Source organism: Cannabis sativa, chromosome X (genome assembly GCF_029168945.1).
Source record: "Cannabis sativa cultivar Pink pepper isolate KNU-18-1 chromosome X, ASM2916894v1, whole genome shotgun sequence".
NCBI lineage: Eukaryota > Viridiplantae > Streptophyta > Magnoliopsida > Rosales > Cannabaceae > Cannabis > Cannabis sativa.
The window spans coordinates 29,287,355-29,314,573 of NC_083610.1; the positions used below are offsets into that span (position 1 = coordinate 29,287,355).

At 44.7% G+C, this 27,219-nt stretch overlaps 1 protein-coding gene across 1 annotated transcript; it reads left to right on the plus strand.

Moving 5' to 3' along the window:
* Positions 1-16,928: 16,928 nt before the first annotated feature.
* LOC133032118 (uncharacterized) lies at positions 16,929-18,014 on the plus strand. Its single transcript, XM_061105957.1, has 2 exons — positions 16,929-17,529; positions 17,863-18,014. Exons 1-2 carry the CDS (start codon positions 16,929-16,931, stop codon positions 18,012-18,014), a joined length of 753 nt encoding a protein of 250 aa, XP_060961940.1.
* The last annotated feature ends 9,205 nt before the right edge of the window (positions 18,015-27,219 follow it).

The following is a 27,219-nucleotide window of genomic DNA, read 5'->3' on the forward strand; positions in this document are numbered from 1 at the left end:
TTTTGATTAATCAATTATAATTCTTAAATACTATGTCTATTTGTGAATTTTTCACTAAGTAAGGGCGAAATTGTAAAGAAAGAGTTTTTAGGGCATATTTGTTAATTAAGATACTTTGTATGGTTCAATTAATAAATATGATAAATGACGATATTATTTAATAATTATTTATAGTTATTAAATAGTTACAATTGGCATTTAAATGGTTGAATTTGAAAATTGGCGTTTTTGAGAAAATGAGATGCAGAAATGATAAAACTGCAAAATTTGCAAAAGTGAGGCCCAAATCCATATAGCCTTGGTCGGCCACTTTAATAGGGTTTATCATGTGATATTTTCATTATTTTAATGCCAAATAATTCAAACCTAACTCTATGTGGCATGCTATAAATAGATAGTGAAGGCTTCAGGAAATATACACTTTCACATCTTTTTTCCTTCAGGGAAAACTGCCTTCTCTCTCTAAACCTAGCCGCCACCTTCACCCTCTTCTTCTTCCTTGAATAATTTCGAACCTCTTAGTGATAGAGTAGTGCCCACACACAACAAGTGATACTTCAATCATAGTGAGGAAGATCGTGAAGAAAGACATTCAACAAGAAGGAGATTCAACACTAAAGAAAGGAGAGAAAGAGATCCAGGTTCAGATCTTGATAATACTCTGCGACAGAAAGGATACAAGGGTTAGAGATCTGAACGGAAGGAGACATATTATTCCGCTGCACCCAATGTAAGGTTTCTCATACTTTATATGTGTTTAATTTATAATCGTTTTAGAAGTTCATATTTAGGGTGTTAATCAACATACTTGTGAGTAGATCTAAGATCCTGGTAAAATAATTTCCAACAGAGTTTGCCCTCTCGTTACAATGCGTATAAACAGAAAGATCGTGGGATCAATGCTGAATGCAAGGATCGTGGGATTGAGGCTGAATACACTGATAGCGGGATCGTGTGTATGCCATATCCACGTAAATTGATCCTTGAGTTATAGGGATTGTGCTGATGACTCACGATGTGAAAGTTGAATTCGCTAAGTGTTTGGCCATTCTGTGCGGATTACTGAATACTTTGATCTGGGCATGCCAGTGAGGCATCCTGCTCGGACTGTGCTTTCCGAACAGATGTTCCAAGTAGACTCCACGTGCCAGCATTCATGTGATGCCACATCAGAGTGCAAAAATTCGGATAACACCCTTATCCACATCTCCCCTCCCCCAAAGGAGTGATTCGTAATATATGTATGTATGGTAATGAAATGTTTTGTTTTTGCTGTCTTTTTTGGCTTTGTTTCTTTTTTTGGGATATTTTTTTATTGACCAAACAAGATTGAGTGAATAAAATGGACAAGGCACATGCCTTAGCTGATTTTTTTTTCGATGAAAATGATAGTTAATTTGAAATTGAAACTCTGAGTTTCTTTCTTCTCTAACAATTTAATTTTGAAGTTCTTGTATTCTTTCTCTCTTTCTCTTCTGAGTTTGGTGAAGAGAGAGAAGTGTTGAGTGTAGTAAGAATTGTTTTATGAGAGAAAGTTTGAGGCTTTATATATGAGTGAGAGAGGAATATAAATCCTGGGAAGAAGCTTCATGTTAAGGAATAAAAAAGCAATATGTGAGTAAGGTGGTCATAATTACTTGAGCATTCAAATATGACTCATTCCTCACCCTTTTCTAATTATATTTTTATAATTGTATAGTCATTAGTCACCATGGGTGTGGTTGAGATATTTTATCACTTGAGTATCACGTGCAGAGGTTTGGTGATTGATTGGATCAAAGAACAGTTGATCACATTCACATTTACATGTCCAAGTACATACCACCATACGCATGTATATAGAATTAGTCAATTTAGCTTTTATTCTTTAGAAATATACATACATCTTTCTTGTATTTTTTCCTTTTTTTTTTTAAATGAATGTTGTTTTGTTCCATTTTTATTGATCTAAAAGTACACATAAATATTCGTGGCACTTTACTTTCTCATATCACTATATGTATATAAACCTTACAAATAGATCGATTAGTGAGCTGATTAAACTAACATTAATGTTTATTATGTGTAGGGAACCCTTAATACAATTTTGATCCATGTCGATACTCAAAATATTGCATACCTCAACTTGACAAATAATCTTATTTCGAATGATATTATGAATACTTTTAATGTGATAATTAATGTTTTGTTTTTTAATCTTTATTCTACAGTTTATGTCAGAGGCTCCCTACAGTATCAAGGAGATCAATACAGTACGGGATGAGTGGGCCGAATTTGAGAAGCCTTTGATTATTGATTAAGTACAAGGTTACTACTTCTTATTATAGTATATTTTATTATTGTTGCTATTAACTTTTGCGTTATATAATTAGTTTATAGTTAGTTTTTACGATACATGGAATATATATTTAAGGATCGTTTCTTTTAATAATTTTGGTATTATGTAATTAGTTAATAGAATCAATTACTAATTTTATATAAGTTTTATCAACGTTATTTTAATTTTTTTTGTATCATGTATTTTCTATTACATAAAATCGTTCTAAAATTTAAAAATGCATGTAGGGAAAAATGCATGAAAATTTGCAAATTTTCCTTACATACATTTATGCTTCATTTTATAACTGACGCAATAAGTTAAAAATAAAAGTATTTCAGCAATTTATATGTCATTTTAAAACCGACGCTAGTTATTTTAATTTTTTTTGTATCATGTATTTTCTATTACATAAAATCGTTCTAAAATTTAAAAATGCATGTAGGGAAAAATGCATGAAAATTTGCAAATTTTCCTTACATACATTTATGCTTCATTTTATAACTGACGCAATAAGTTAAAAATAAAAGTATTTCAGCAATTTATATGTCATTTTAAAACCGACGCTATAAATTTTTAGTGACAGTTTTAAAATGCCACAAACGATTTTGCGTCATTTTTTATTTGACGAAGAAGATGAAAAAGAAGAGTGTATATTTTGCGTCGGTTTTTAAATGACGATAATTGTTTTTTGCTTCATTTAAAAAATGACACTAATGAAAAAATATTTGCAAATTCTTTAAATGACACTTAAAAATCGACGAGAATTGTACTTTTTGTAGTAGTGGAGACCGGGGTTGGGTGTTGGGTCCCCATCCCAGTCCCGGGTCCCGATTCTGGTTCTAATACCGGGTTTGGGTTCCCAATCTAGGTCTGGAACCTGGGTCCAAGTCTGAGTCTTCGATCTCGGTTCAGGTCCTGCGTCTGGGTCTTGGTCGAAGTTCATGTCTGGTTTTTGTTCGTGTCCTGAGTCATAATCTGAGTTTTGATTTGGGTCCACGTCCTGGTCCAGGTCTGACTCTAGGTCCTAGTCCCCTGGTCTTATTCCCATGTCCCAGTTCGCTTTCGGTTCCACTTCTAGTTTCAAGTCACGGGGTACGGGTCTAGGTTTGGGTCTAGGTTTAGGTTTGAGTGCGGGTCTGGGTTTGAGTTCGGGTATGGATCCCAAATCCAAACATAGACTACGGGTCACGTCCAAGCCCTGGGTCCAGATCAGGATCCCAGTCTTGGGTCCTAGTCTAGTTCCACTTCTTGTCCCAGGTCCTGGTCCGGGTCCCAGTTCAGGGTCAAGTTTCGGGGTCAAGTCCTGGGTCTCGGTGCTAGTTCTGAAGCCCAAGTCCCTGGTCCAAGTCCCCCATCCAGGTTCGGGTGCTACTCCGAGTTCGGGTTCGGGTTTTCGATCCTGGTCCAGGTCCAAATCTGGGTTCTAGTCACAGGTTCAAGTCCAGATCCAGGTCCGGGTCTGAGTCTCGGGTTCCGATCTGGGTTTGGGTTCCGAGACCCGGGTCCTAGGTTCCAGTCTGGGTCCATGTTTGGATTTGGGTCCTACTACCAGTTCCGATTTCGATTCCGTTTCTGGGTTCGAGTTTGGGTCCGGGTCTGGGTCGAGGTCAGAGTGCTGGTAAGGGTTGGGTCAGGGTCCAAGTCCTGATCCTTGTCAGGGTCTTGGTTTGGGTTTGGCCCTTGTTTTTGGGTCTGGTTTTGGCTTCAGGTCCAGGTCTCGGTTTGGGTCCAGGTCCCGGTCTTGGTTTAGGTCCCAAGACACAGGTCCCGGTCTGGGTCCAAGTCTCGGTATGGGTTCTGGTCTGAGTTTGGATTTAGGTTTGGGTCCTGTTACAGTCCCATGTCCGAGTTCTAGTCCCAGTCCTGGTCCGATCACGGTCTGGGTATGGGTTCGAGTCCAGGTTCGTATCTAGATCCATGTCAAGGTCCGAGTCTGGGTCTAAGATCGGGTCCTAGGTTCAGGTCTGACCCGATCCCGGACCCGGAACCAGACCAAAATCGGACCAAGACTGGGACTAGAACCCGGACATGGGATGTAGCAGGACCCAAACCTAAACCCAAACTCAGACTAGAACCCATACCGAGACTTGGACCTAGACCGGGACCTGTGTCCTGGGACATAAAGCAAGACCAAGACCTGGACCCAGACCCGAAGCCAAAACCAAACCCAAAAACCGAGGCCGAACCCACGACCCAAGAACCATACTCGGACCTTGGACCCAAAACCCGGACCCAGACTGGGACTGGGACCCAAACTCGGACCCGAACCCAAATCGGGACCAAGACTCAGACCGAACCCGAACCTGAACCGGAACACGAACTTTGACCTAGACCGGGACCTATGATCCAAATATAGATGGGGGACCCAGAGTTGGGAATCAGGCCCACGAACTAGGACCAGAACTTGGGCCTCAGATCTTGGATCGGGATCCGGGACTCGACCTTAGACCAAAACCTAGACTTAGGACCCACCTAAGGACTTGGGATTCGGGACTCGATGCTTGGACCTGACCCGTCGTCGGTGTATGGATCTAGGACTTAGACCAGAACCAAAACCCAAACTCGAACTCAAACTATGACCCGGACACATACAAAAGACCCAGGCCCACACACGGGAACCAAAACCGAAACTTGAACTGGAACCAGCCGGGATCTTGGAACGGTACCGGGACCTAAACCCAAACTTGAAACCAGACCCAGCCTCGGACCCTAACCGAGACCAAAAATCAGACCTGAACCTCGCCCCGGACCCAAATCAGGACCCGAACCTGGACTCGAACCAAAACTCGACCCGAAGCCGTACCCTGTTACTTGAAACTGGAACCGAAACTAGAAGCGGATCGGGACCCAGGAATAGGACCAGGAGCAGGACTTGGACCCAAACCCAAACTCAGAACGGACCAGACCCGGGACCGGGGACATAGACCCACCCCGGGATTGGGTCCAAAACCTGAACCTGAACCTAAATCGGGACTCGGGACCCGAACCCAGACCTGAACTCAGACTCGAACTTTGAATAGGACTCGGCACCTAGAACTGGGATTGAGACCCAAAACTGGACCCCAGTCTCGGTCCCACACCTAGACCCATACCCAGAGCGGGACCTGGGGCATGAATTGAAACTCAACTGGGACCCGTGATTAGGATCCAGATCTTGTCCCAGGATCCGAGAACCGGGGCTTGGACAAGACCCATAGTCGATGTCTTGATCTGGGACTCGGACAAAGACTTGAATCAAAATGTGACCAGGACCTTGGAACATGACCCGGACTGTGACCAGTAACTGGACCTGGGCAGGGACCCGAATTACACCAGAACCCAACCCCAGAACTCGGCCTCGGACCCAGTCCCAGACCCAGACTAGGACTGAGACTTGAGCCCAAAATCGGGACTCGATCCAGGAATCAAACAAAGCCCCTGACCTAAATTGGGATTCGGACCTAGACATGGACACGAACCCAGACCTAGACCCAGACCGGGATCAAAACACTGGACTTGGACCCGGACCCAGACGTAGACCCAGACACGAACCTGGGACCCAGACCTAGGAATCGAACCTGGACCCAAACTGGGATCCGAAAAACCTGTACCCAAACTCGGAGAAAGACTCATTACCCGACCCCAACCTAGACCCATGCCAAGACCCGGAACCAAACCCAGACCTGGAATCATAATTGGAACTATGACTAGGACCCAAACTTGAGACCAGAATCAAACCAAACCATAACTTAAACTCAGACCAGAACTTGGACCGAGACCTTGACTAGGACTGGGACCTGAGACTTGGGACCTGAACCTCGGCCGAGACCCGGACCGGGACCTAGAACTAACCAGGTCCTAAACCCTCGCTGGGACCTCAGACGCGCGACCCAGACCAGGATCAAGACCCCAACAAGGACCCAAACCTGAACCCGGACCAAGACTGGGATCGAGACCTGGACCCGAACTTAGACCGATACCTAGAATAAAACCAAGACTCGGGACCCGAACCCGAACCTGAACCTAGACCAAGACCTAGGAACCAGACTTGGATGGGGGACCTAGACTAGGGACCTATGCCGCGGAACCCAGACCCAGATCTAAATCTGGGACTCAAACCAGAACCAGGACCTGACTTGGACCCACGAATCTGAAGTTGGACCCAGACCCAGACCCAAAACCTGCCCCAAACCCAAACTAGGATAGGAACCTGGACACAAACCCATATCAGGACAAAACCCGAACCAGGAACCGAACCCAAAATCGATAGCTGGACCCATACTTGCGTTAGGACCTGGGACCAAGAACCTAGAACCCAGGACCCATGACCTGAGACCTTGACCAGAACCCAGACCCATACAAGAACCCAGACCCAAACCCGGACTCGTACACGAACTCAGACTGGAACCCGAGACTTGGGCCAGGACCGAGATCACGACTGGGACTCAGACCAGGACAACGACCGAGACGTGAACATGGAGTCGGGAGACTGGGACTGGGACTGGGATTGGGACCCAGGACTGGGACTGGGTGATGAGGACATCAAGGACCAAGTATCAAGTCCAATTCCAGTGGGTCCAGTGACTAGGGCACGAGCTAAGAGATTCAAGGAAGAGCTTAACAGCCTAGTACAAAAAGTCTTAAATCAAGAAGAGACCGTGGTCAACACGGAAGGAGAACAAAGATTGGTCATACTCATCAAAGTGGACTGAATTTTGAAGCTTCATTATATGTGTCACGTTTTATTTAATTTTATGTGTCACGTTTTTATCATATGGTCATAGTTGTCACATTTATATGTATCAAGTTCTTTTGTGTGGGAGTTACAAGAGTGGAGTCAAAAGGTCTTCATTATGGAGCTTTCATTATGAAGACCAAGAGTCTTATTTAGTATGCTTTTATTGGAAAGACCAAAGGTCTTAGGTGTGTTAATGTTGAAGTCCAAAGGTCTTGTAGGTGTCATTTTCGTCCTATAAAAGGGACTACCTTTCCATTGTAAAAACCAGATTATCATATATGCAAATTGTGAGTTTTATCTTCTAGAGTTCTTGAAGAAACTTGTGAACTTATCAAGGAGGTATCCTTGTGGCGTTCAACTTGACTTATCAAACGGATTTCCATCCCCGTTTGTGGCGTCTTCCTTATACCAAGGTTCGTGCTTCGCTAAGCATTGGGTCGAGGTTCCATTCCAACATCGTTTGTTCTTGGTGGCTGTTCCATATTTGGTGTCGGGTTTCATCACAAGTTGGTGTGGTTCGTATCAGTTGGTATCAGAGCAAAGGTTCATCCGGTTTGGCTTATCCTTTTTATTCTTTTAGTGTCTCAATATTTCAAAAAAAAAAAAAAACTCTATTCGTGTTCCTTGTTGTTAGTCTTGTTCTTGTTCTCTTTCTTAAAATCCGTAACCATTGTTGTTAATTTCTTTGTCACACTCGTTTCCTTGTTCAATCTTTTCCTTATTCCTTGAAATTCGAATCTGTTTGATATTGCTAAGTCCTAATCTGTCTTCATTTCAACTCATTTGTTTTCCCTTGTTCCCATTGTTTACTCTAGTGTCAAAGAGTTTTGGAAGCATTGTTATTGAAGCATTTTGGTATTAATTCGTACTTGAATTCAGGTTGACTTTTGGTTTTCAAAAAAAAAAAAAAAAAAAGAATCACCAAAAAAAAAAAAAAAATCACCACTTTTGCCTAAACCCATATTAAATTTTTTTTTTGTTATATTCTTGTTCCTTACAGTCTAAAGGCCCTTTTGCCTAAACCCCACTCTAGTGTTCCAAAATCACCAACAAAAAAAAAAATCACCACTTTTCGCCACTTTTTCATCGGTTTTCGTTTGCTTTATTGGGTAGAATTGACTGCTTGAACCTCCATTTCACTAGTTTTCAAAGAGCTTAAAGAAGATAAAGAGTGGAAAAAGGCTGAGGTGTGAGCTTATTTAAGGGTAAAGCCATTATTGAGTGAAACATGAGTGACTTTGAGTGACCACTTTTCTTTGAGTGAAACACGTGAGGGAGTGTAGTGAGGTCCTTTCTATACTTGTCTAACTTTATTGTTTTGCAGAATTTTTAATCATGTCACAAAACTCGGGTGATAACAATCCACAACCTACAGTTCCAAATCTACAACTTCAAGCCATTATGGGGGAGATGAGGAGATTGTTGAGGGAGGAGTGTGAGCAAATACATGAGCGGTTTAATAGGGTGGAAGAAGGAGCACAACGGAGACCAAGGGGGAGAAGAGTACACCAAAGGGGGAATGAAAATGAAGGAGATTTCGAAGGAGTAGCTTCTGATGAAGAGGTTGATAGGATGTCGACGGGTACCAATAGGAGGTATGGTGGGAATAGAGAAGATAGGAACCAAGTAGACAATTATTTGGGGAATATAAAGATGAGAATCCCAGCCTTTCAAGGGAAGAGTGATCCTGAAGCATACCTAGAGTGGGAGAAGAAAATGGAGTTAGTCTTTGATTGTCACGACTATTCAGACATGAAGAAGGTAAAACTTGCTGCCATTGAGTTTACTGATTATGCTATTGTTTGGTGGGATCAGTTGTGCACTAACAGGAGACGGAGTGGAGATCGCCCTATTGAAACATGGGAGGCAATGAAGAGGGTAATGAGGCGACGGTTTGTACCACCTCATTATTATCGTGATCTCTATCTTAAGTTGCAAGGCCTTCGTCAAGGCTACAGAAGTGTTGATGAGTATTACAAGGAGATGGAGATGGCTATGATTAGAGCCAATGTTGAAGAGGATCGGGAGGCAACAATGGCGAGGTTTTTAAATGGGTTGAACCGAGAGATTGCTGACCCAATCGAGCTACACCATTATGTGGAGTTAGAAGATTTGGTTCACATGGCAATCAAAGTTGAGAGACAGCTCAAGAAGGGTAGTTCAAGTTCGAGATCAAGGCCGAGCACACACAAGCCAAGTACAACACCTTGGAGGTCGAACTATCCAAAGAAGGATGACCAACCCAGTTCATCATCTACACCAAAACCATCCACTACAGCCACGCCACCTCAAGGTAAAACAACTCAAACTAAGTCTCATTCTAGTGAGATAAGGTGTTTCAAATGCCAGGGGCGGGGACATATAGCCAGCCAGTGTCCAAACCAAAGAGTTATGGTGATTCGGGAAAGTGGAGAAATAGATTCTGAAGGTGAAGATGATCTTGCTGACATGCCACCATTGGAAGATGCTTCTGACAATGAATATGGCCCAGAATCTGGAGAGATGCTTGCACTAGTTACAAGGCGAGTCCTGAATTTGCAAGCAAAAGAAGAGGCAAAAGAAGTGCAGCGGGAGAACATCTTTCACACTCGATGTCATGTGAGGGACAAGGTATGTAGTGTCATTATTGATGGAGGTAGTTGTACTAACGTTGCAAGTGCTTCTATGGTTGACAAGCTTGGGCTTACAACGCTTAAGCATCCTTGTCCATACAAGTTGCAATGGTTGAATGATAGTGGTGAAGTGAAGGTTACAAAACAAGTACTTGTTTCATTTCGCATTGGCAAGTATGAAGATGAGGTGCTGTGTGACGTCGTTCCAATGCAAGCTGGACACCTCCTTCTAGGAAGGCCTTGGCAATTTGATCGACGAGTACAACATGATGGCTTCACCAACAAGTACTCATTTACTTTCCGTCGGCGGGCAATCACTCTATCGCCTTTGACACCAAAACAAGTGTATGAAGATCAAGCGAGGTTGCAAAAATTGAGTGACAAAAAGAAACTGAGTGAGCAAAAAGAGAGTGGAAAGATGAGTGAGAAGAAACAGAATGAGAGAAAAAGAGAGAAAAGTGTGGAATCAAGTGAGAGAAAACAACACTTTTATGCAAACAAAAGTGAGATTAAGAGAGCATTGTGCACAAAACAGCCCATGATTTTACTAGTGTATAAGGAGGCTCTTTTAAATGCTAACCAACTTGATTCTTCGCTGCCAAGTACCATTGTGTCTCTTTTGCAGGAATTCGATGATGTATTTCCTGAGCAGGTACCACATGGGTTACCACCTATTAGAGGAATAGAACATCAAATTGATTTTGTTCCAGGTGCTTCCATCCCAAACCGACCAGCCTACAGAAGCAATCCTGATGAAACAAAGGAATTGCAAAGGCAAATTGAAGAATTGATGGAGAAAGGACATGTGAGAGAAAGCATGAGTCCTTGCGCTGTTCCAGTGATTCTAGTTCCAAAGAAGGATGGAACATGGAGGATGTGTGTTGACTGTCGAGCCATCAACAATATAACGGTAAAGTATCGACATCCCATTCCTCGTTTAGATGACATGCTAGATGAATTGCATGGTTCTTGTGTGTTTTCAAAAATTGATCTCAAAAGTGGGTATCATCAGATACGTATGAAAGAAGGGGATGAATGGAAAACTGCTTTTAAAACTAAACACGGTTTGTATGAGTGGTTAGTCATGCCTTTTGGATTAACTAATGCACCTAGCACTTTCATGCGCTTAATGAATCATGTATTGCGTGCTTTCATTGGCAAATTTGTGGTTGTGTATTTTGATGATATTCTTATTTACAGTAAGAATTTGCATGACCATGTGTTGCATTTGTAATCTGTTTTGGAAGTCCTTAGGAAACAAAGTTTGTACGCTAACCTTAGCAAGTGTACATTCTGCACCGATAAGCTTGTATTCCTAGGTTTTGTTGTAAGTGCTACAGGTATTCAGGTGGATGAGGAAAAGATCAAAGCCATCCAAGAGTGGCCGACCCCTACATCGATAGGTAATGTTAGAAGTTTTCATGGACTTGCTAGCTTCTACAGGAGGTTTGTGCAAAATTTTAGCACAATTGCCGCTCCACTTACAGAAGTAATAAAAAAAAATGTGTCATTCAAATGGGGTGAAGCTCAAGAGGAGGCATTTGTTCTTTGAAATACAAGCTTACACATGCTCCTTTACTTGCTTTGCCTAACTTTTCTAACACTTTTGAAATTGAATGTGATGCTTCTGGGCTTGGTATTGGCGCTGTTCTTATGCAGGATGGGAGACCGCTTGCATACTTTAGTGAAAAGCTAAGTGGGGCTGCCCTCAATTACCCCACTTATGACAAAGAATTGTATGCACTAGTGTGTGCCTTAGAAACATGGCAGCACTATTTGTGGCCAAAGGAGTTTGTGATTCGCACGGATCATGAATCCTTGAAACATTTGAAAAGCCAACACAAACTCAACAAGAGACATGCACGATGGGTTGAGTTCATTGAGACCTTTCCTTATGTCATTCGGTATAAACAAGGTAAGGAGAATGTGGTTGCTGATGCCCTTTCTCGCAGGTATGCTCTAATCTCTACTCTTGATGCTAAATTGCTTGGGTTTGAACATATAAAAGAGTTGTATTCTGCTGACCATGATTTTGGAGAAATTTATGCTCTTTGTGAAAAGACTGCTGAAGGAAAGTTTTATAGGCATGAGGATTTTCTATTTAGGGAACATAGATTGTGTGTGCCTAATTGTTCTGTGAGAGATTTGCTTGTTAGAGAGTCCCACGGGGGAGGGTTGATGGGACATTTTGGAGTTGCTAAAACTCTAGCTATGTTGCAAGAGCATTTCTTTTGGCCCCATATGAAACGGGACGTTGAGCGAATTTGTGGTAGGTGTGTCACTTGTAGGCAAGCTAAATCAAGAGTACAGCCAAATGGCCTTTACACACTCCTACCTATCCCTAGTTCACCATGGGTTGACATTTCCATGGATTTTGTGTTAGGTCTACCAAGAAGTAAGCGTGGGAGGGATTCAATCTTTGTGGTAGTAGACCGATTTTCTAAAATGGCTCATTTTATCCCTTGTCATAAAACCGATGATGCATCTAATGTTGCAGATTTGTTCTTTAGGGAAATTGTGAGATTACATGGTATGCCTAGAACAATTGTATCAGATAGGGATGCTAAGTTCCTAAGTTACTTTTGGAAAACATTGTGGGGAAAACTTGGGACAAAATTGTTATTTTCTACTACTTGTCACCCTCAAACAGATGGTCAAACAGAAGTAGTTAATAGGACCCTATCCACCTTGTTAAGGGCAATCATAAGTAAAAACATTAAGACTTGGGAAGATTGTTTGCCACATGTTGAGTTTGCCTATAATCGTGCAATGCATTCTGCTACTAAATTTTCACCATTTGAAATTATGTATGGTTTTAATCCTCTAACTCCTTTGGATTTATCACCTTTACCTGTTTCTGAGCATTTGAATTTAGATGGCGAGAAGAAGGCAGAATTTGTGAAGAAATTCCATGAGAGGGCCCGACTCAACATAGAAAGGAGGACTGAACAATACCTTAAGCAGGCTAACAAGGGTCGTCACAAGCAGGTTTTTGAACCAGGTGATTGGGTATGGTTACACATGAGGAAAGAGAGATTTCCAACACAAAGGCGTTCTAAATTGCTGCCTCGCGGAGATGGTCCATTTCAAGTACTTGAACGGATCAACGACAATGCCTACAAACTCGATTTGCCAGGTGAATATAATGTTAGTTCTACATTTAATGTTTCTGATTTAAGTCCATTTGATACAGGTGAAGATTTGAGGACAAATCCTTCTAAAGAAGGGGGGAATGATGAGGACATCAAGGACCAAGTATCAAGTCCAATTCCAGTGGGTCCAGTGACTAGGGCACGAGCTAAGAGATTCAAGGAAGAGCTTAACAGCCTAGTACAAAAAGTCTTAAATCAAGAAGAGACCGTGGTCAACACGGAAGGAGAACAAAGATTGGTCATACTCATCAAAGTGGACTGAATTTTGAAGCTTCATTATATGTGTCACGTTTTATTTAATTTTATGTGTCACGTTTTTATCATATGGTCATAGTTGTCACATTTATATGTATCAAGTTCTTTTGTGTGGGAGTTACAAGAGTGGAGTCAAAAGGTCTTCATTATGGAGCTTTCATTATGAAGACCAAGAGTCTTATTTAGTATGCTTTTATTGGAAAGACCAAAGGTCTTAGGTGTGTTAATGTTGAAGTCCAAAGGTCTTGTAGGTGTCATTTTCGTCCTATAAAAGGGACTACCTTTCCATTGTAAAAACCAGATTATCATATATGCAAATTGTGAGTTTTATCTTCTAGAGTTCTTGAAGAAACTTGTGAACTTATCAAGGAGGTATCCTTGTGGCGTTCAACTTGACTTATCAAACGGATTTCCATCCCCGTTTGTGGCGTCTTCCTTATACCAAGGTTCGTGCTTCGCTAAGCATTGGGTCGAGGTTCCATTCCAACATCGTTTGTTCTTGGTGGCTGTTCCATATTTGGTGTCGGGTTTCATCACAAGTTGGTGTGGTTCGTATCACTGGGACCCAGGACCGAGATGGGGATACGGGACCCAATACAACCTGAGACCTTAGAACCGAATTGTGACCCAGACACGAGACAAGGACAAGTACCGAACAAGGACTTCGATCTGCACTCGGACTAGGATGATAACCAAGAAAGGGACCTAGGACCCTGACCTTAATCAAGGACCTTGACCCATGACTCAGGACCCAAGACCCAAACCTAGACCCAAACCTGGACCTGAGACCCGAACCAGGACCTAGACTAAGGACCTAGACCTTGACTTGGACTAGGATCTAGATTTGGACCCGGGACCCAGGACCCAAGACACGAGGCTTAGACCCGACCCATAGTCGGTGTCTAAATCTAGGAATCGGACCTCGACCTGGACCCAGACCCAGACTAGAACCCGAACCCGAACCAAAACTTGAACTAGACTCGACATGTGGTTGGTGTTTGGATTTGGGACCGAGACTCAGTTCTGAACCCAAATACGAACCTAGAGCCAGACTAACACTGACCCAGACCCACACCCGAACCATAAATCGTACCCTGTGACCAAAAATTAGAGCCGGAACTGGAATTGGACCCTTAAACTCTAAACCCTAAACCTTAAACCCTAAATCCTAAACTCTTTACACTTACCCCTAAACCCTAAGCCCTAAGCCCTAAACCCTAAACCTTAAATCCCTAAATACTAAATCCAAAACCCTAAACCCTAAACCCAAACCTAGACACAGGCCCAGACCCATACTGTTATACCAATTTTGCACTCTGACGTGGCATCACACGATGGTGACACATGGAATATACTCTATGTACCTGCTCACAAGAGATACGCCGAATAGGGCACCTCATATATTCGCTCGGACGAAGCCCTCTCAGCCGGGCAGTGAGCAATCCGCGCAGCACGCCAACACTTAGCAAATTCAACTTTCGCATCGTGAGTCATCAAACAAATCCCTATAACTTTGGGATCAAATCACAGAGATATGGCAAGCTGTCTGAATCCCACAATTAGTGTATTCTGTATTTACTATGCAATCTTTCCACTTATATCAATTGTACCAAGAAGGGAAATACTTCCCTCCCAAGCTTATAGCCCTATAAATAGTGATTCATATTCACTGGTCAAAGGGCCGAAACATTTGTCTAAGAATTCATATTCAGAGATACTATTGTAAGAGCTCTAAGAAAAGGAACCATTCTCCTTATTCTTAAGTCAATACAAACTACAAGGATTAGGCTATTACCGAACAGCTCGGGGCCGAACCTGTATAAAATTCTTGTGTCTTTATTTGCTTTATTATATTACACTCGTATCAAACTACTTGTTGCTTACAAATTAGACTCATTGTTGTTGGCTAAAAGCAAGGTCAACATTTTGGTGCTTTCATTGAGAGCTGAACTCAAGGATCGCTTTTTATCTCAAATCTAATCACAAGTACGATGGTGGTACAGACTCGTAGGGGCGTGGTTGATCCGGTGAATCCACAAGCGGTGGATCATGCACTGTAGAACCTAGGGAACACAAGGGTTCCGCCAACCGTAAATCCCGGACAGCCATTAACTGCGGGTCACAGTATGACGACTCGTGTGAGTGAAATCACGCCTGACGCGCAAGAGACTGGGAATACCAGTTCAACAGCCAACCAGGGCATTCATAACAAAGCCATTCCGCCCGCTACCAATGTTCAAACAACCATTGGAGATGACACTGAAATCCAGAACCTCCGTGCTGCTCTTGGAGTCATGCAGGGTCATACCAACACCCTGCATCATGATCAGTAGGAACTCTGTGCTGCGGTGAATCTTGCAATTGAAGAGCAGAGGCACATGTTCGCTAAATGGAGAGATAAGGAGATAGAAACACATTAAGGGCTCAGACTGTAATCGTCATCCCCATGGAGGAAACAGACGAAGATCCAACGATGAATACCTCTCTGACTATAAATGGTCAGCCGCCAAAATCCCCGGTCACAGGTTCCACCTGTGGGCCAAGTTGTTGGCGGGCAGACTTTATGCAGTAATTCATCTGCAGAACTCATACCCAATAATTCCAACAAACTTAATGGTGCCGGTCAGCAAAGTGGCCAAACCAATCAGTCGCTAAGGCAGCAAGACATTTATGTATTTAATAGATTAGGGACGACTCATGATCTCAGCAATGATCTAAACAGGAGGAGGGGAGTGGAGGATCAGCTTGACGCGCCAATTGTGCAACCCGAAACCCGTGCTCAAAATCTCTCTCAAAGATATACTGATTTGACTCAGGTCAGCCGAGAGGCCGAACAGGTTAGTCCAGCCGTGCAGGCACAGTTGGACAAACTAAAAAGTATGTTCCAAGGCCTGGCCGGTCAAAGGAACAACGATCTTGAGTTAGACCGAGCGCGTGGAACCCCTTTCTCCCCTGAGATTAATATCCTGGAATTGCCCCACAAGTTTAAGATGCCAACCTGGAAGATGTATACTGGGAAGGAAGATCTCTTCCCTTATCCCACCTTAAGTATTTTGAGATGCAAATGGACCTGCAAGGAGTACGAGGCGATGTATGTTGCAGAGTTTCTGCCACCCTCTCAAAAGCCGCCCAACAAAGGTATTTCCAGTTAGCGCCCGGAAAGTTCAACTCATGGAAGGCTCTCTCCTCGGAGTTCCATGCACAATTCTCCTCCTCTCGCCAACTTCCGTTGCACCTAGGAGATCTAGTCGAAGTAAAGCAAAGACCAGGAGAGCCTCTCTGAGCCTACATCAGCAGATTCATGACAGAGGAACCTAAGGTTGCACGGGTAACCGAAGACGAAAAGTTGTCTGCAATACTGGGGGGAATTGAAGTCCTTGGCGAACTTTGGAAGGCCATAAGGAAGAACGGACCAGTACACTTGATGAGTGATTTTCTTGGTCGTGCAGAAGGTTTTATCAAACTTTAAGAAGCCATTCAGTGAGCAGAGGGTGAACAAAAACCTAGCCAGTTAAAAGCTCCATCTACTGGGACATCCGTCCAGCTCCCCCATTACCGAAGCAATTTAAGCTCAAGTGGTAAACAGTCCAGCAACAATAATAGACAAGGGAATGGGAAAAAGGGAAAGTTCACTGGAAAACCCGAACAAGCTTCCCGAGAGAATCTTGCCAAGTATACTGCATTTACCGTCCTGACGGAACAAGCTTCCCGGGAAAACCCGAACAAGCTTCCCGGGAGAATCTTGCCAAGTATACTGCATTTACCGTCCTGACGGAACAAGCTTCCCGGGAAAACCCGAACAAGCTTCCCGGGAGAATCTTGCCAAGTATACTGCATTTACCGTCCTGACGGAAGACAAGGAAAGTGTTTATATGGCTACTCAGTCATTAGCCCCGTACAAGAAGCCCGCACCCATGAAAAAAGATGTCAGCAATAGAGACATTACCAAGTTTTGTCATTTTCATGGGGATTACGGCCATGACACCAATGAATGCAACAATCTGAAGCGGGAAATTGAATTCCTGATAAGGAAAAATAATCGGCACGTACAGAAGTATGTCAAGGTCAATCAGAATCAGAGGGGCGATAACAACCAAGACGTGCTACCACCACCAGTAGATGGACATCTGCAAGTCATTATTGGAGGTTCACACATAGCTAGAGATTCAGGCAAAGCCCGTGAGAGGTATGCCCGAACAGTACAACACGAGCAAGAAGAAGTAGTCCTGGCCATAGAAGGGAGGAAGTCGAAGATCCCACGAGCATGGGAACCCACCATAACATTTAATGATGAAGATACTGTCAAGATCAGATTTTCGCACAACGACCCGTTGGTCGTGGAAATCCAGATAGCCAACAAGATGGTAGCCAGAACCATGATAGATAATCGAGCCTCTTCCAACATCTTATTCAAGACCACATATGAAAAGATGGGGCTCCAACTCAAAGATTTAACCCCTGTCTTTAGCCCGTGTATGGTTTGTTTGGCCAAGGAGTCGTACCTCTAGGGCAAATTCGCCTACCCCTCATGATACGAACCACACCAACTTGTGATGAAACCCGACACCAAATATGGAACAGCCACCAAGAACAAACGATGTTGGAATGGAACCTCGACCCAATGCTTAGCGAGGCACGAACCTTGGTATAAGGAAGACGCCACAAACGGGGATGGAAATCCGTTTGATAAGTCAAGTTGAACGCCACAAGGATACCTCCTTGATAAGTTCACAAGTTTCTTCAAGCACTCTAGAAGATAAAACTCACAATTTGCATATATGATAATCTGGTTTTTACAATGGAAAGGTAGTAGTCCCTTTTATAGGACGAAAATGACACCTACAAGACCTTTGGACTTCAACATTAACACACCTAAGACCTTTGGTCTTTCCAATAAAAGCATACTAAATAAGACTCTTGGTCTTCATAATGAAAGCTCCATAATGAAGACCTTTTGACTCCACTCTTGTAACTCCCACACAAAAGAACTTGATACATATAAATGTGACAACTATGACCATATGATAAAAACGTGACACATAAAATTAAATAAAACGTGACACATATAATGAAGCTTCAAAATTCAGTCCACTTTGATGAGTATGACCAATCTTTGTTCTCCTTCCGTGTTGACCACGGTCTCTTCTTGATTTAAGACTTTTTGTACTAGGCTGTTAAGCTCTTCCTTGAATCTCTTAGCTCGTGCCCTAGTCACTGGACCCACTGGAATTGGACTTGATACTTGGTCCTTGATGTCCTCATCACCTCACTATTGGACAAGCTCCAACAAGCATAACTATAATGGCCCAATTTTTTGTATTGGACATTCCATCAGCCTTTAACGTCATATTAGGCCTACCAGCTTTGTATGACTTAAAGGCTGTTACGTTGATATTCCATTCATGCCTTAAGTTCCTGACAAAGAATGGGGTAGGGTGTCTAAGAGGAAACCAGCAGTTTTCTCGGGAATGTTATAACGTTGCCATAGCCAGGGATAAGAAGGAAGTATCCTCTAGCCAGAGCTCGAACAAGGGAAAAAACATTTCTAAGTACGGAACTTCCCAAGGCGGGGATAAAGATGTGGATCCTCGACTTGGGTACTCAAGCAGCAATGTTGGACCTGTGGAAGAACTATAAGAGACTGAGATCGACCCAAATATTCTGGCCAGAAAGCTTAAAACTTGAAAAGGTTTGTTGGTCGAAGTGAAATCAGCACTGATAAAATTTCTGAGAGCAAACGTGGACATTTTTTCCTGGTCACATGAGGATATGGTCGGAATTGATCCTTCTGTAATTTCGCACATCCTAAATATTGATCCAAACTTTCGACAAGTTCAACAAAAGCGAAGGCTGTATGACAAGGAGCGAGCTCTAGCCGTAAAGGAAGAGGTAGAGAAGCTACGAAATAACAACTTCATAATTGAATCTTTCTACCCGAATTCGGTTGCTAATCCTGTACTAGCTCCCAAGAGTTTGTGTATTGATTTCACAGACCACAAGAAGGGGTGCCCCATAGACTGTTTTCCACTTCCAAGAATCGATCAAGTTGTGGACGCAACAGCAGGGCACGAATTATTGAGCTTCATGGACGCCTATTCAGTGTACAACCAAATCAAAATGCATCCACCGGACCAAGATCATACAAGCGTCCAAACAGATTTGGGTCTACATTGCTATAAAGTCATGCGATTTGGTCTCAAAAATGCTGGGGCGACATACCAAAGATTGGTAAACAAGATGTTTAAAGACCAGATCAGACGAAACATGGAAGTATATGTGGATGACATGCTCGTCGAATCCAGGAAGGTTGGGGGGCACATAGACGACCTAGACGAATGCTTCAAAGTCCTCAAGAAATACAACATGAAACTCAATCCCTTAAAGTGCTCCTTTAGAGTCAGCTCTGGTAAGTTTCTAGGCTTTATTGTCAACGCCCGAGGAATTGAAGCCAATCCAGAGAAGATTCAAGCCCTCCTGGATATGAAATTGCCAACAAGAATGAAGGAAGTGCAAAGCTTAACTGGTCGGATTGCCGCACTCAACAGATTTGTTTCAAAATCAACAGACAAGTGTGTTCCATTCTTCAGCATCCTACGATGAAATAAGCAATTTGAGTGGACGGAGGAAATTGGAACAAGAACCGAAATAAGGACCTTGGACTAGGAATTGGACCTGGAACCAAAAATTGATCTAGACGCAAAACCGAACACGGACCCAAACCCAGACCGTGATCAAAACTCGAACCCAAACCCAAACCCGGACCCAGACTTGTGCCAGTACCTGCGACCCAGGACCCATGACCCGGAGCCTTGACCAGATCCAAACTCGTACCAGAACCCGGACCTAAACCTAGACCCAGACACAGACCAAGACCCGGACCTAGACATGGACTGGAACCCAGACCCAGACCCAAACCCACACCAAGACCAGACCCAGACTCATACTCGAACTCGGACTCGGACCTAGATCAGTACTGGGACCCAGACCCAGACTAGTACCGAGGCCTGAACCTGGACTAGGACTAGAACTCGGACTGGGACTGGGATCGAGATCCGGGACCTGATACTGAGACATAGGACCTGAGAACATAACCGTGACCCAGACCCAGACTAGGCCAAGACGCGAGACAAGTGATACGAACCACACCAACTTGTGATGAAACCCGACACCAAATATGGAACAGCCACCAAGAACAAACGATGTTGGAATGGAACCTCGACCCAATGCTTAGCGAAGCACGAACCTTGGTATAAGGAAGACGCCACAAACGGGGATGGAAATCCGTTTGATAAGTCAAGTTGAACGCCACAAGGATACCTCCTTGATAAGTTCACAAGTTTCTTCAAGAACTCTAGAAGATAAAACTCACAATTTGCATATATGATAATCTGGTTTTTACAATGGAAAGGTAGTCCCTTTTATAGGACGAAAATGACACCTACAAGACCTTTGGACTTCAACATTAACACACCTAAGACCTTTGGTCTTTCCAATAAAAGCATACTAAATAAGACTCTTGGTCTTCATAATGAAAGCTCCATAATGAAGACCTTTTGACTCCACTCTTGTAACTCCCACACAAAAGAACTTGATACATATAAATGTGACAACTATGACCATATGATAAAAACGTGACACATAAAATTAAATAAAACGTGACACATATAATGAAGCTTCAAAATTCAGTCCACTTTGATGAGTATGACCAATCTTTGTTCTCCTTCCGTGTTGACCACGGTCTCTTCTTGATTTAAGACTTTTTGTACTAGGCTGTTAAGCTCTTCCTTGAATCTCTTAGCTCGTGCCCTAGTCACTGGACCCACTGGAATTGGACTTGATACTTGGTCCTTGATGTCCTCATCAACAAGGACCAGTACCGAACACGCACCGAGACCTTCACTTGGACTTGGACCCTAACTCGGACACAGTTGTGTACCCAGACCGGGACCGAGACCAGGACCCAGACCTAGACCTAGGACCCGATCCCAGACCCAAACTCGGACCTAGATAGGGATCTGGATACGAACCTGGACTTGAACCCAAACCCGGACCCAGACCGAGATCGAAACTCGGGACCAAGATCTAGATTGAGACCGTGACCCAGACCCTGACCTGGACCCGCACCTGGGACCCGAACTCCGACCTGGACCCGAACCTAGACCCAAACTGGGATTTGGACCTAAATCTAGACTCGGACCAAGACTCAGACAAGGACTCAGACCCCGACCTAGACTCAGACCCAAACCCGAACCCAGACACTAAATCGAAATTGAAACTAGGACTAGGACCCAAACCCGAACATGGACCCAGACACCAAGACCTGGGACTTGGACCTTGACCTGGGCCATTGAACCCCGACCTAGATCAGAACTCAGGACTCGGACCCATACCTGGAGCTAGACTCAAATCGAGATCTGGACCCAAGCCAAGATCGAAACTCTGACCCAGACTCGGACCATGATTTGAATCCGGATCGGGTCCTGGACTCAGACCTAGGACTCGAACCTAGATTGGGGACTTGGACCTAGGACACGGGCATCAGAACTGGGACTGAGACCCAGAATCCGACTGCAGAGCCGGACCAGGACCTGGGACCTGAAGTGGAACTAGACTGGGACCCGAGAACGTGATCCACATCTACACTCGGGGCTAGGACCTGACCCGTAGTCAGTGTTTGGATCTAGGACCCATAACCGGACTCAAACCCAAACCCAGACTCGGACCCAGACCTAGACCTAGACCCGTACCCCAAGCTTGGGTCTGAGTCCGAGTCTTGGTTGGAGTTCGAGAACTGGAATCTGACTACGACCCAGACCAAAACCCGAATTGGGATGTGGACTTAAATCAAAACTCGGATCGGGACTCGGGACACGAACGCGAACGGAGACACAGACTTGGACCTTGACCCAAACCGGGATTGGAGACTCAAACCTAGACCCAGGACCCAGACCTAGATTGGAGACCAAAACTCAAAATTAGAACAACAATTAGGACCCAGGACTGGGACTTGGACCCAAGACCTAACCCCGGTCTCGATCCCAGACCCAGACCCAGACACGGACACAGACCGGGACCTAAAGATCCGAATTGAAATGAGACTGGAACCCAAGATTGGGATCTGAATCTTGACCAACGACCTGGGGCTCGGAACCAACCCGTAGTCGGTGTCTGGATCTTGGAATCATACCAAGACCCGAACTTGGAACCATTTCCAGACCAGGACCTAAATCCTAACTCGGACCCGAGATCAAAATCGGAACAAGAACCAGAATCAGGACCCTGGAATAGGAATTGGACCTGGACCCAAAACTGGATCTAGACGCAGAACCGAACACAGACCCAGACCCATATAGGGATTCATACCAGAACCCAGGCAAAAACCCGGACCCAGACTTGCGCCAAGACTTGTGACTTAGGACCCGTGACTCGAGACCTGGAACAGAACCTAGACTCGTACAAGAACTCAGACCCAGACCCAGACCTAGACCAAGACCCGGACCAAGACACAGACTGAAACCCAGACTCAGATCGAAACCCAGACCTAGACCCGGACCCAAACCTGGACTAGTACTATAACTCGTACTCGAACCCAGGACTGGGACCCGGACTAAGATCAGGACTGGGACCCAAACCTGGACTAGGACCGAGACCTGAACCTGGAATAGGACTATAACTCAGACTGGGACGGAGACTGGGACCTAGGACCCGATACTCAGACCTGGGACCTGAGAACCAAACTGTGAGCTAGACCCAGACCAGGCCAAGACCCGAGACAAGGACCATTACTGAAACCAGACCGGGACCTACACGCGGACTGGGACCCTAACCAAGACTGGGACCTACAACTTTGACTTGAATCGGGGACCAAGACCCATGACTTGGACCTAAGACCCGAACCAGACCCAAGACATGAGCTAGAACTGGACCAGGATCTAGATTTTGACCCGAGACAGGACCCAAGACCCGAGGCTTGGACCCGACCCATAGTCGGTGTCTAAATGAAGGAATTCAACCTCGACCTGGACCTAGACTCGGACCAAAACCAGAACCCATACCAGAACTCGAACTAGACTCGACATGTGGTTGGTGTTTGGATTGGGGACCAAGACTCAAACCTGAACCAAAACACGGACCTATACCAAAACCAGGACTCGGACTAAGACCCACACCCAACCTTAAATTGTACCTTCTGACCAAAAATTGGAACCAGAACTGGAAGTGGACCATTAAACGCTAAACCCTAAACCTTAAACCCTAAATCCTAAACTCTTTACAGTTACCCCTAAGACCTAAGCCTTAGATCCTAAACCCTAAATCCCTAAACACTAAACCCAAAACCCTAAACCCTAACCTGGACACGGGCCTAGACCAATACCCATACCGAGATTGGAATCCAAGACCCAGACCCAGACCCGGATCCAAACCCAAACCTAGACCTAAACTCAGGACCTAAACCCGGACCCAAACCTAGACCAGACCTGGTCTGGGATCTAGACCTTGAGTGGGACCCGGATCGTGTCCCCGACCCAGACCAGAATAGGGACTTGGACTCAGATCGAGACCCGGACCCAGACTCAAACTTGAACCCATACTGGGACCTAGACTCGGACCCAAACTTTGGAGCCAAACTCGAACCTTAACCTTGACTTTGACCGGGACCTAGGATTCGGACCTAGATGGGGGACCTGGGCCCCAAACCCGAACCTGGACCCAAATCTGGACCAAGGATCAAGACCTAGATGAAGGCACTTGGACATGAAACTAGGCCCTAAAACTGGGTTGGAGACCCAAAACTTTACCCTAGACTCGAGACGCGGGACCTGACCTTGGACCCAAAACTGAGGACCTGACTACAGGGACACAACCCTGACCCCCGAACCCAGACCCAACTTTCTACCCGAATTCGGTTGCTAATCCCGTACTGGCACCCAAGAGGTTTGTGTATTGATTTCACAGACGTCAAGAAGGCGTGCCCCAAAGACTATTTTCCACTTCCAAAAATCGATCAGCTTGTGACGCAACAGCAGAGCACGAAATATTGAGCTTCATGGATGCCTATTCAGGGTACAACCAAATCAAAATGCATCCACCGGACCAAGATCATACAAGTTTCTGAACAGATTTGGGTCTATATTACTATAAAGTCGTGCGATTTGGTCTCAAAAATGCTGGGGCGACATACCAAAGATTGGTAAACAAGATGTTTAAAGACCAGATCAGACGAAACATGGAAGTATATGTGGATGACATGCTCGTCGAATCCAGGAAGGTTGGGGGGCACATAGATGACCTAGACGAATGCTTCAAAGTCCTCAAGAAATACAACACGAAACTAAATTCCTTAAAGTGCTCCTTTGGAGTCAGCTCTGGTAAGTTTCTAGGCTCTATTGTCAACGCCCGAGGAATTGAAGCTAATCCAAAGAAGATACAAGCCCTCCTGGATATGAAATCGCCAACAAGAATGAAGGAACTGCAAAGCTTAACTGGTCGGATCGCCGCACCCAACAGATTTGTTTCAAAATCAACAAACAAGTGTGTTCCATTCTTCAGCATCCTGCGATGAAATAAGCAATTTGAGTGGACGGAGGAATGTGAAAAAGCTTTTCAAGAGCCAAAAATGCAACTCGCAAAACCTCCTGTACTCTCGAAACCTGTAGACGGAGAAGAGCTTAAGATATACTTAGCTGTAACGGAGCATGCGGTGAGTGTTATACTGATCAGAGAGGAAAACAACATACAACATCTGGTCTATTACATTAGTAAAAGACTCATTGAGGCCGAAGGCCGATACCCATTGATAGAGAAACTCACCTACTGCTTGATTCTAGCAATAAGAAAGTTAAGGCCCTATTTTCAATCTCATCCTATTTGGGTGTACACTGACCAGCCGTTACGCCAAAAATTGCAAAAGCCGGACGCCTCTGGACGGTTACTGAAATGGGCATTAGAACTGGGTAAGTATGAAATTACTTTCCATCCCCGAACAGCAATCAAAGGCCAGGCCTGAGCAGACTTTGTGGTAGAATGCACAGGCAAGGAAGAAAGCATATCTGAAGGCAACCTTGAGCCAGTACAAATACCACAGCCAAGTAATAGTGAAGACAAGCCGACTTGGAAACTACCTGTGGATGGGTCGGCTATAGATGAACTGTCCGGCACAGCAATCGCCCTTGTCACACCTTGGGGGCAACACCTGCACGCTATAGTAAAGTTTGGATTTAAAGCATCCAATAACGAGGCCGAATATGAAGCTTTCATCGCTGGACTAAAACTAGCCCGGGAGATGAAAGCTGAACATATTGAAATCTGCAGTGATTCACAGGTGGTAGTAAATGACATATTTGGAGAATACGAGGCTCGGGGAGAAAAGATGATAGCATATTTGAGCAAAATACACAATTTGCTCGCACAGTTCAAAAGCTACGCTCTCAGACAAATTCCAAGGGAAGAAAACACAACTGTTGACGCATTAGCTCGGCTTGCGAGTAGTAATGTAAGTGATAGAGCGAATTTGGTTCCTATCCAGTTCCTCGAAGAACCTAGCATCACTGGCACAGAAGAGATTGAAATGATTGATACTTCCCCAAACTGGATGACACCAATAGAACCCTACCTCAACACTGGGAAACTCCCAGATAATCGAAATGAATCTCGAAAGATGAGAAGGAAGGCTGCACGGTACATCATAGTAGAGGGAATTATGTACAGATGAGGATTCTCCATGCCATTGTTTAGATGTGTTACCCAAGAAGAAGCTGCACGAATTTTGTCTGAAGTGCACGATGGATTTTGTGGAAACCACACCGCCGAGCAGAGTTTATCTAAGAAAATTCTAAGGTAAGGTTATTTTTGGCCGAAAATGATCGAAGATTCAAAGGCCTATGTTAAAAAATGTGATAAATAACAGAGATTTTCAAAGACACCTCGAGCTCCGCCCAACGAGTTAACTCAGATGCAAAGTCCTTGGCCTTTTGCCATTTGGGAAATTGACCTAATCGTAGACCCGTACCCCAAACTTGGGTCCGAGTCCGAGTCTGGATTTGACTCCAAGAACTGGAATCTGACTAGGACCTAGACCCAGGCCTGGACAGGGACGCAGACCCGAATAAAAACTCGGATCGGACTCAGGACACGAACCTGAACCCCGACACGGACTTGGACCCAAACCCGGACCACGGGACTCGATCCTGGAATCAAACAAAGCCCCTAGCCTAAATTGGGATTCGGACCTAGACATGGACATGAACCCAGACCCAGACCCAGACCGAGATCAAAATACTGGACCTAGACCCGGACCCAGACGTAGACCCAGTCACGAACCTGGGACCCAGACCCAGGAATCGAACCTGGACCCAGACTGGGATCCTAAAAACCCGTACCCAAACTCGGACGAAGACTCATTACCCGACCCCAACCTAGACCCATGCCTAGACACGGAACCAAACCCAGACCCGGAATCATAATTGGAACTATGACTAGGACCCAAACTTGAGACTAGAATCGAACCCAAACCAAAACCCAAACTCAAACTAGAACTTGGACTGAGACCTTGACTAGGACTAGGACCTGAGACTTGGGACCTGAACTTCGACCGAGACCCGGACCGGGACCTAGAACTAACCAGGTCCTAAACCCTCGCTGGGACCTGAGACCCGCGACCCAGACCAGGATCAAGACCCCAACATGGACCCAAACCTGAACCTGGACCAGGACTGGGATCGATACCTAGACCCGAACTCAGACCGAGACCTAGAATAAAACCAAGACTCGGTACCCGAACCCGATCCTGGACCTAGACAAAGACCTAGGAACCGGACTTGGATGGGGGACCTAGACTAGGGACCTATGCCCCGGAACCCAGACCAAGATCTAAATCTGGGACTCAAACCTGAACCAGGACCTGACCTGGACCCACGAATCTGAAGTTGGACCCAGACCCAGACCTGAAACCTGCCCCCGACCCAAACTAGGATAGGAACCTGGACACGAACCCATATCAGGACAAAACCCGAACCAGGAACCGAACCCAAAATCAATCCCGAACCTGGGACCCAGACCAAAAATCAGACCCAAACCTAGACCTGCACCCGGACCCGAACTCGAACCCAGACTGGGATCGGATCCCAGGACGTAGACCCAGAACTAAACCCAGACTCAGATCGA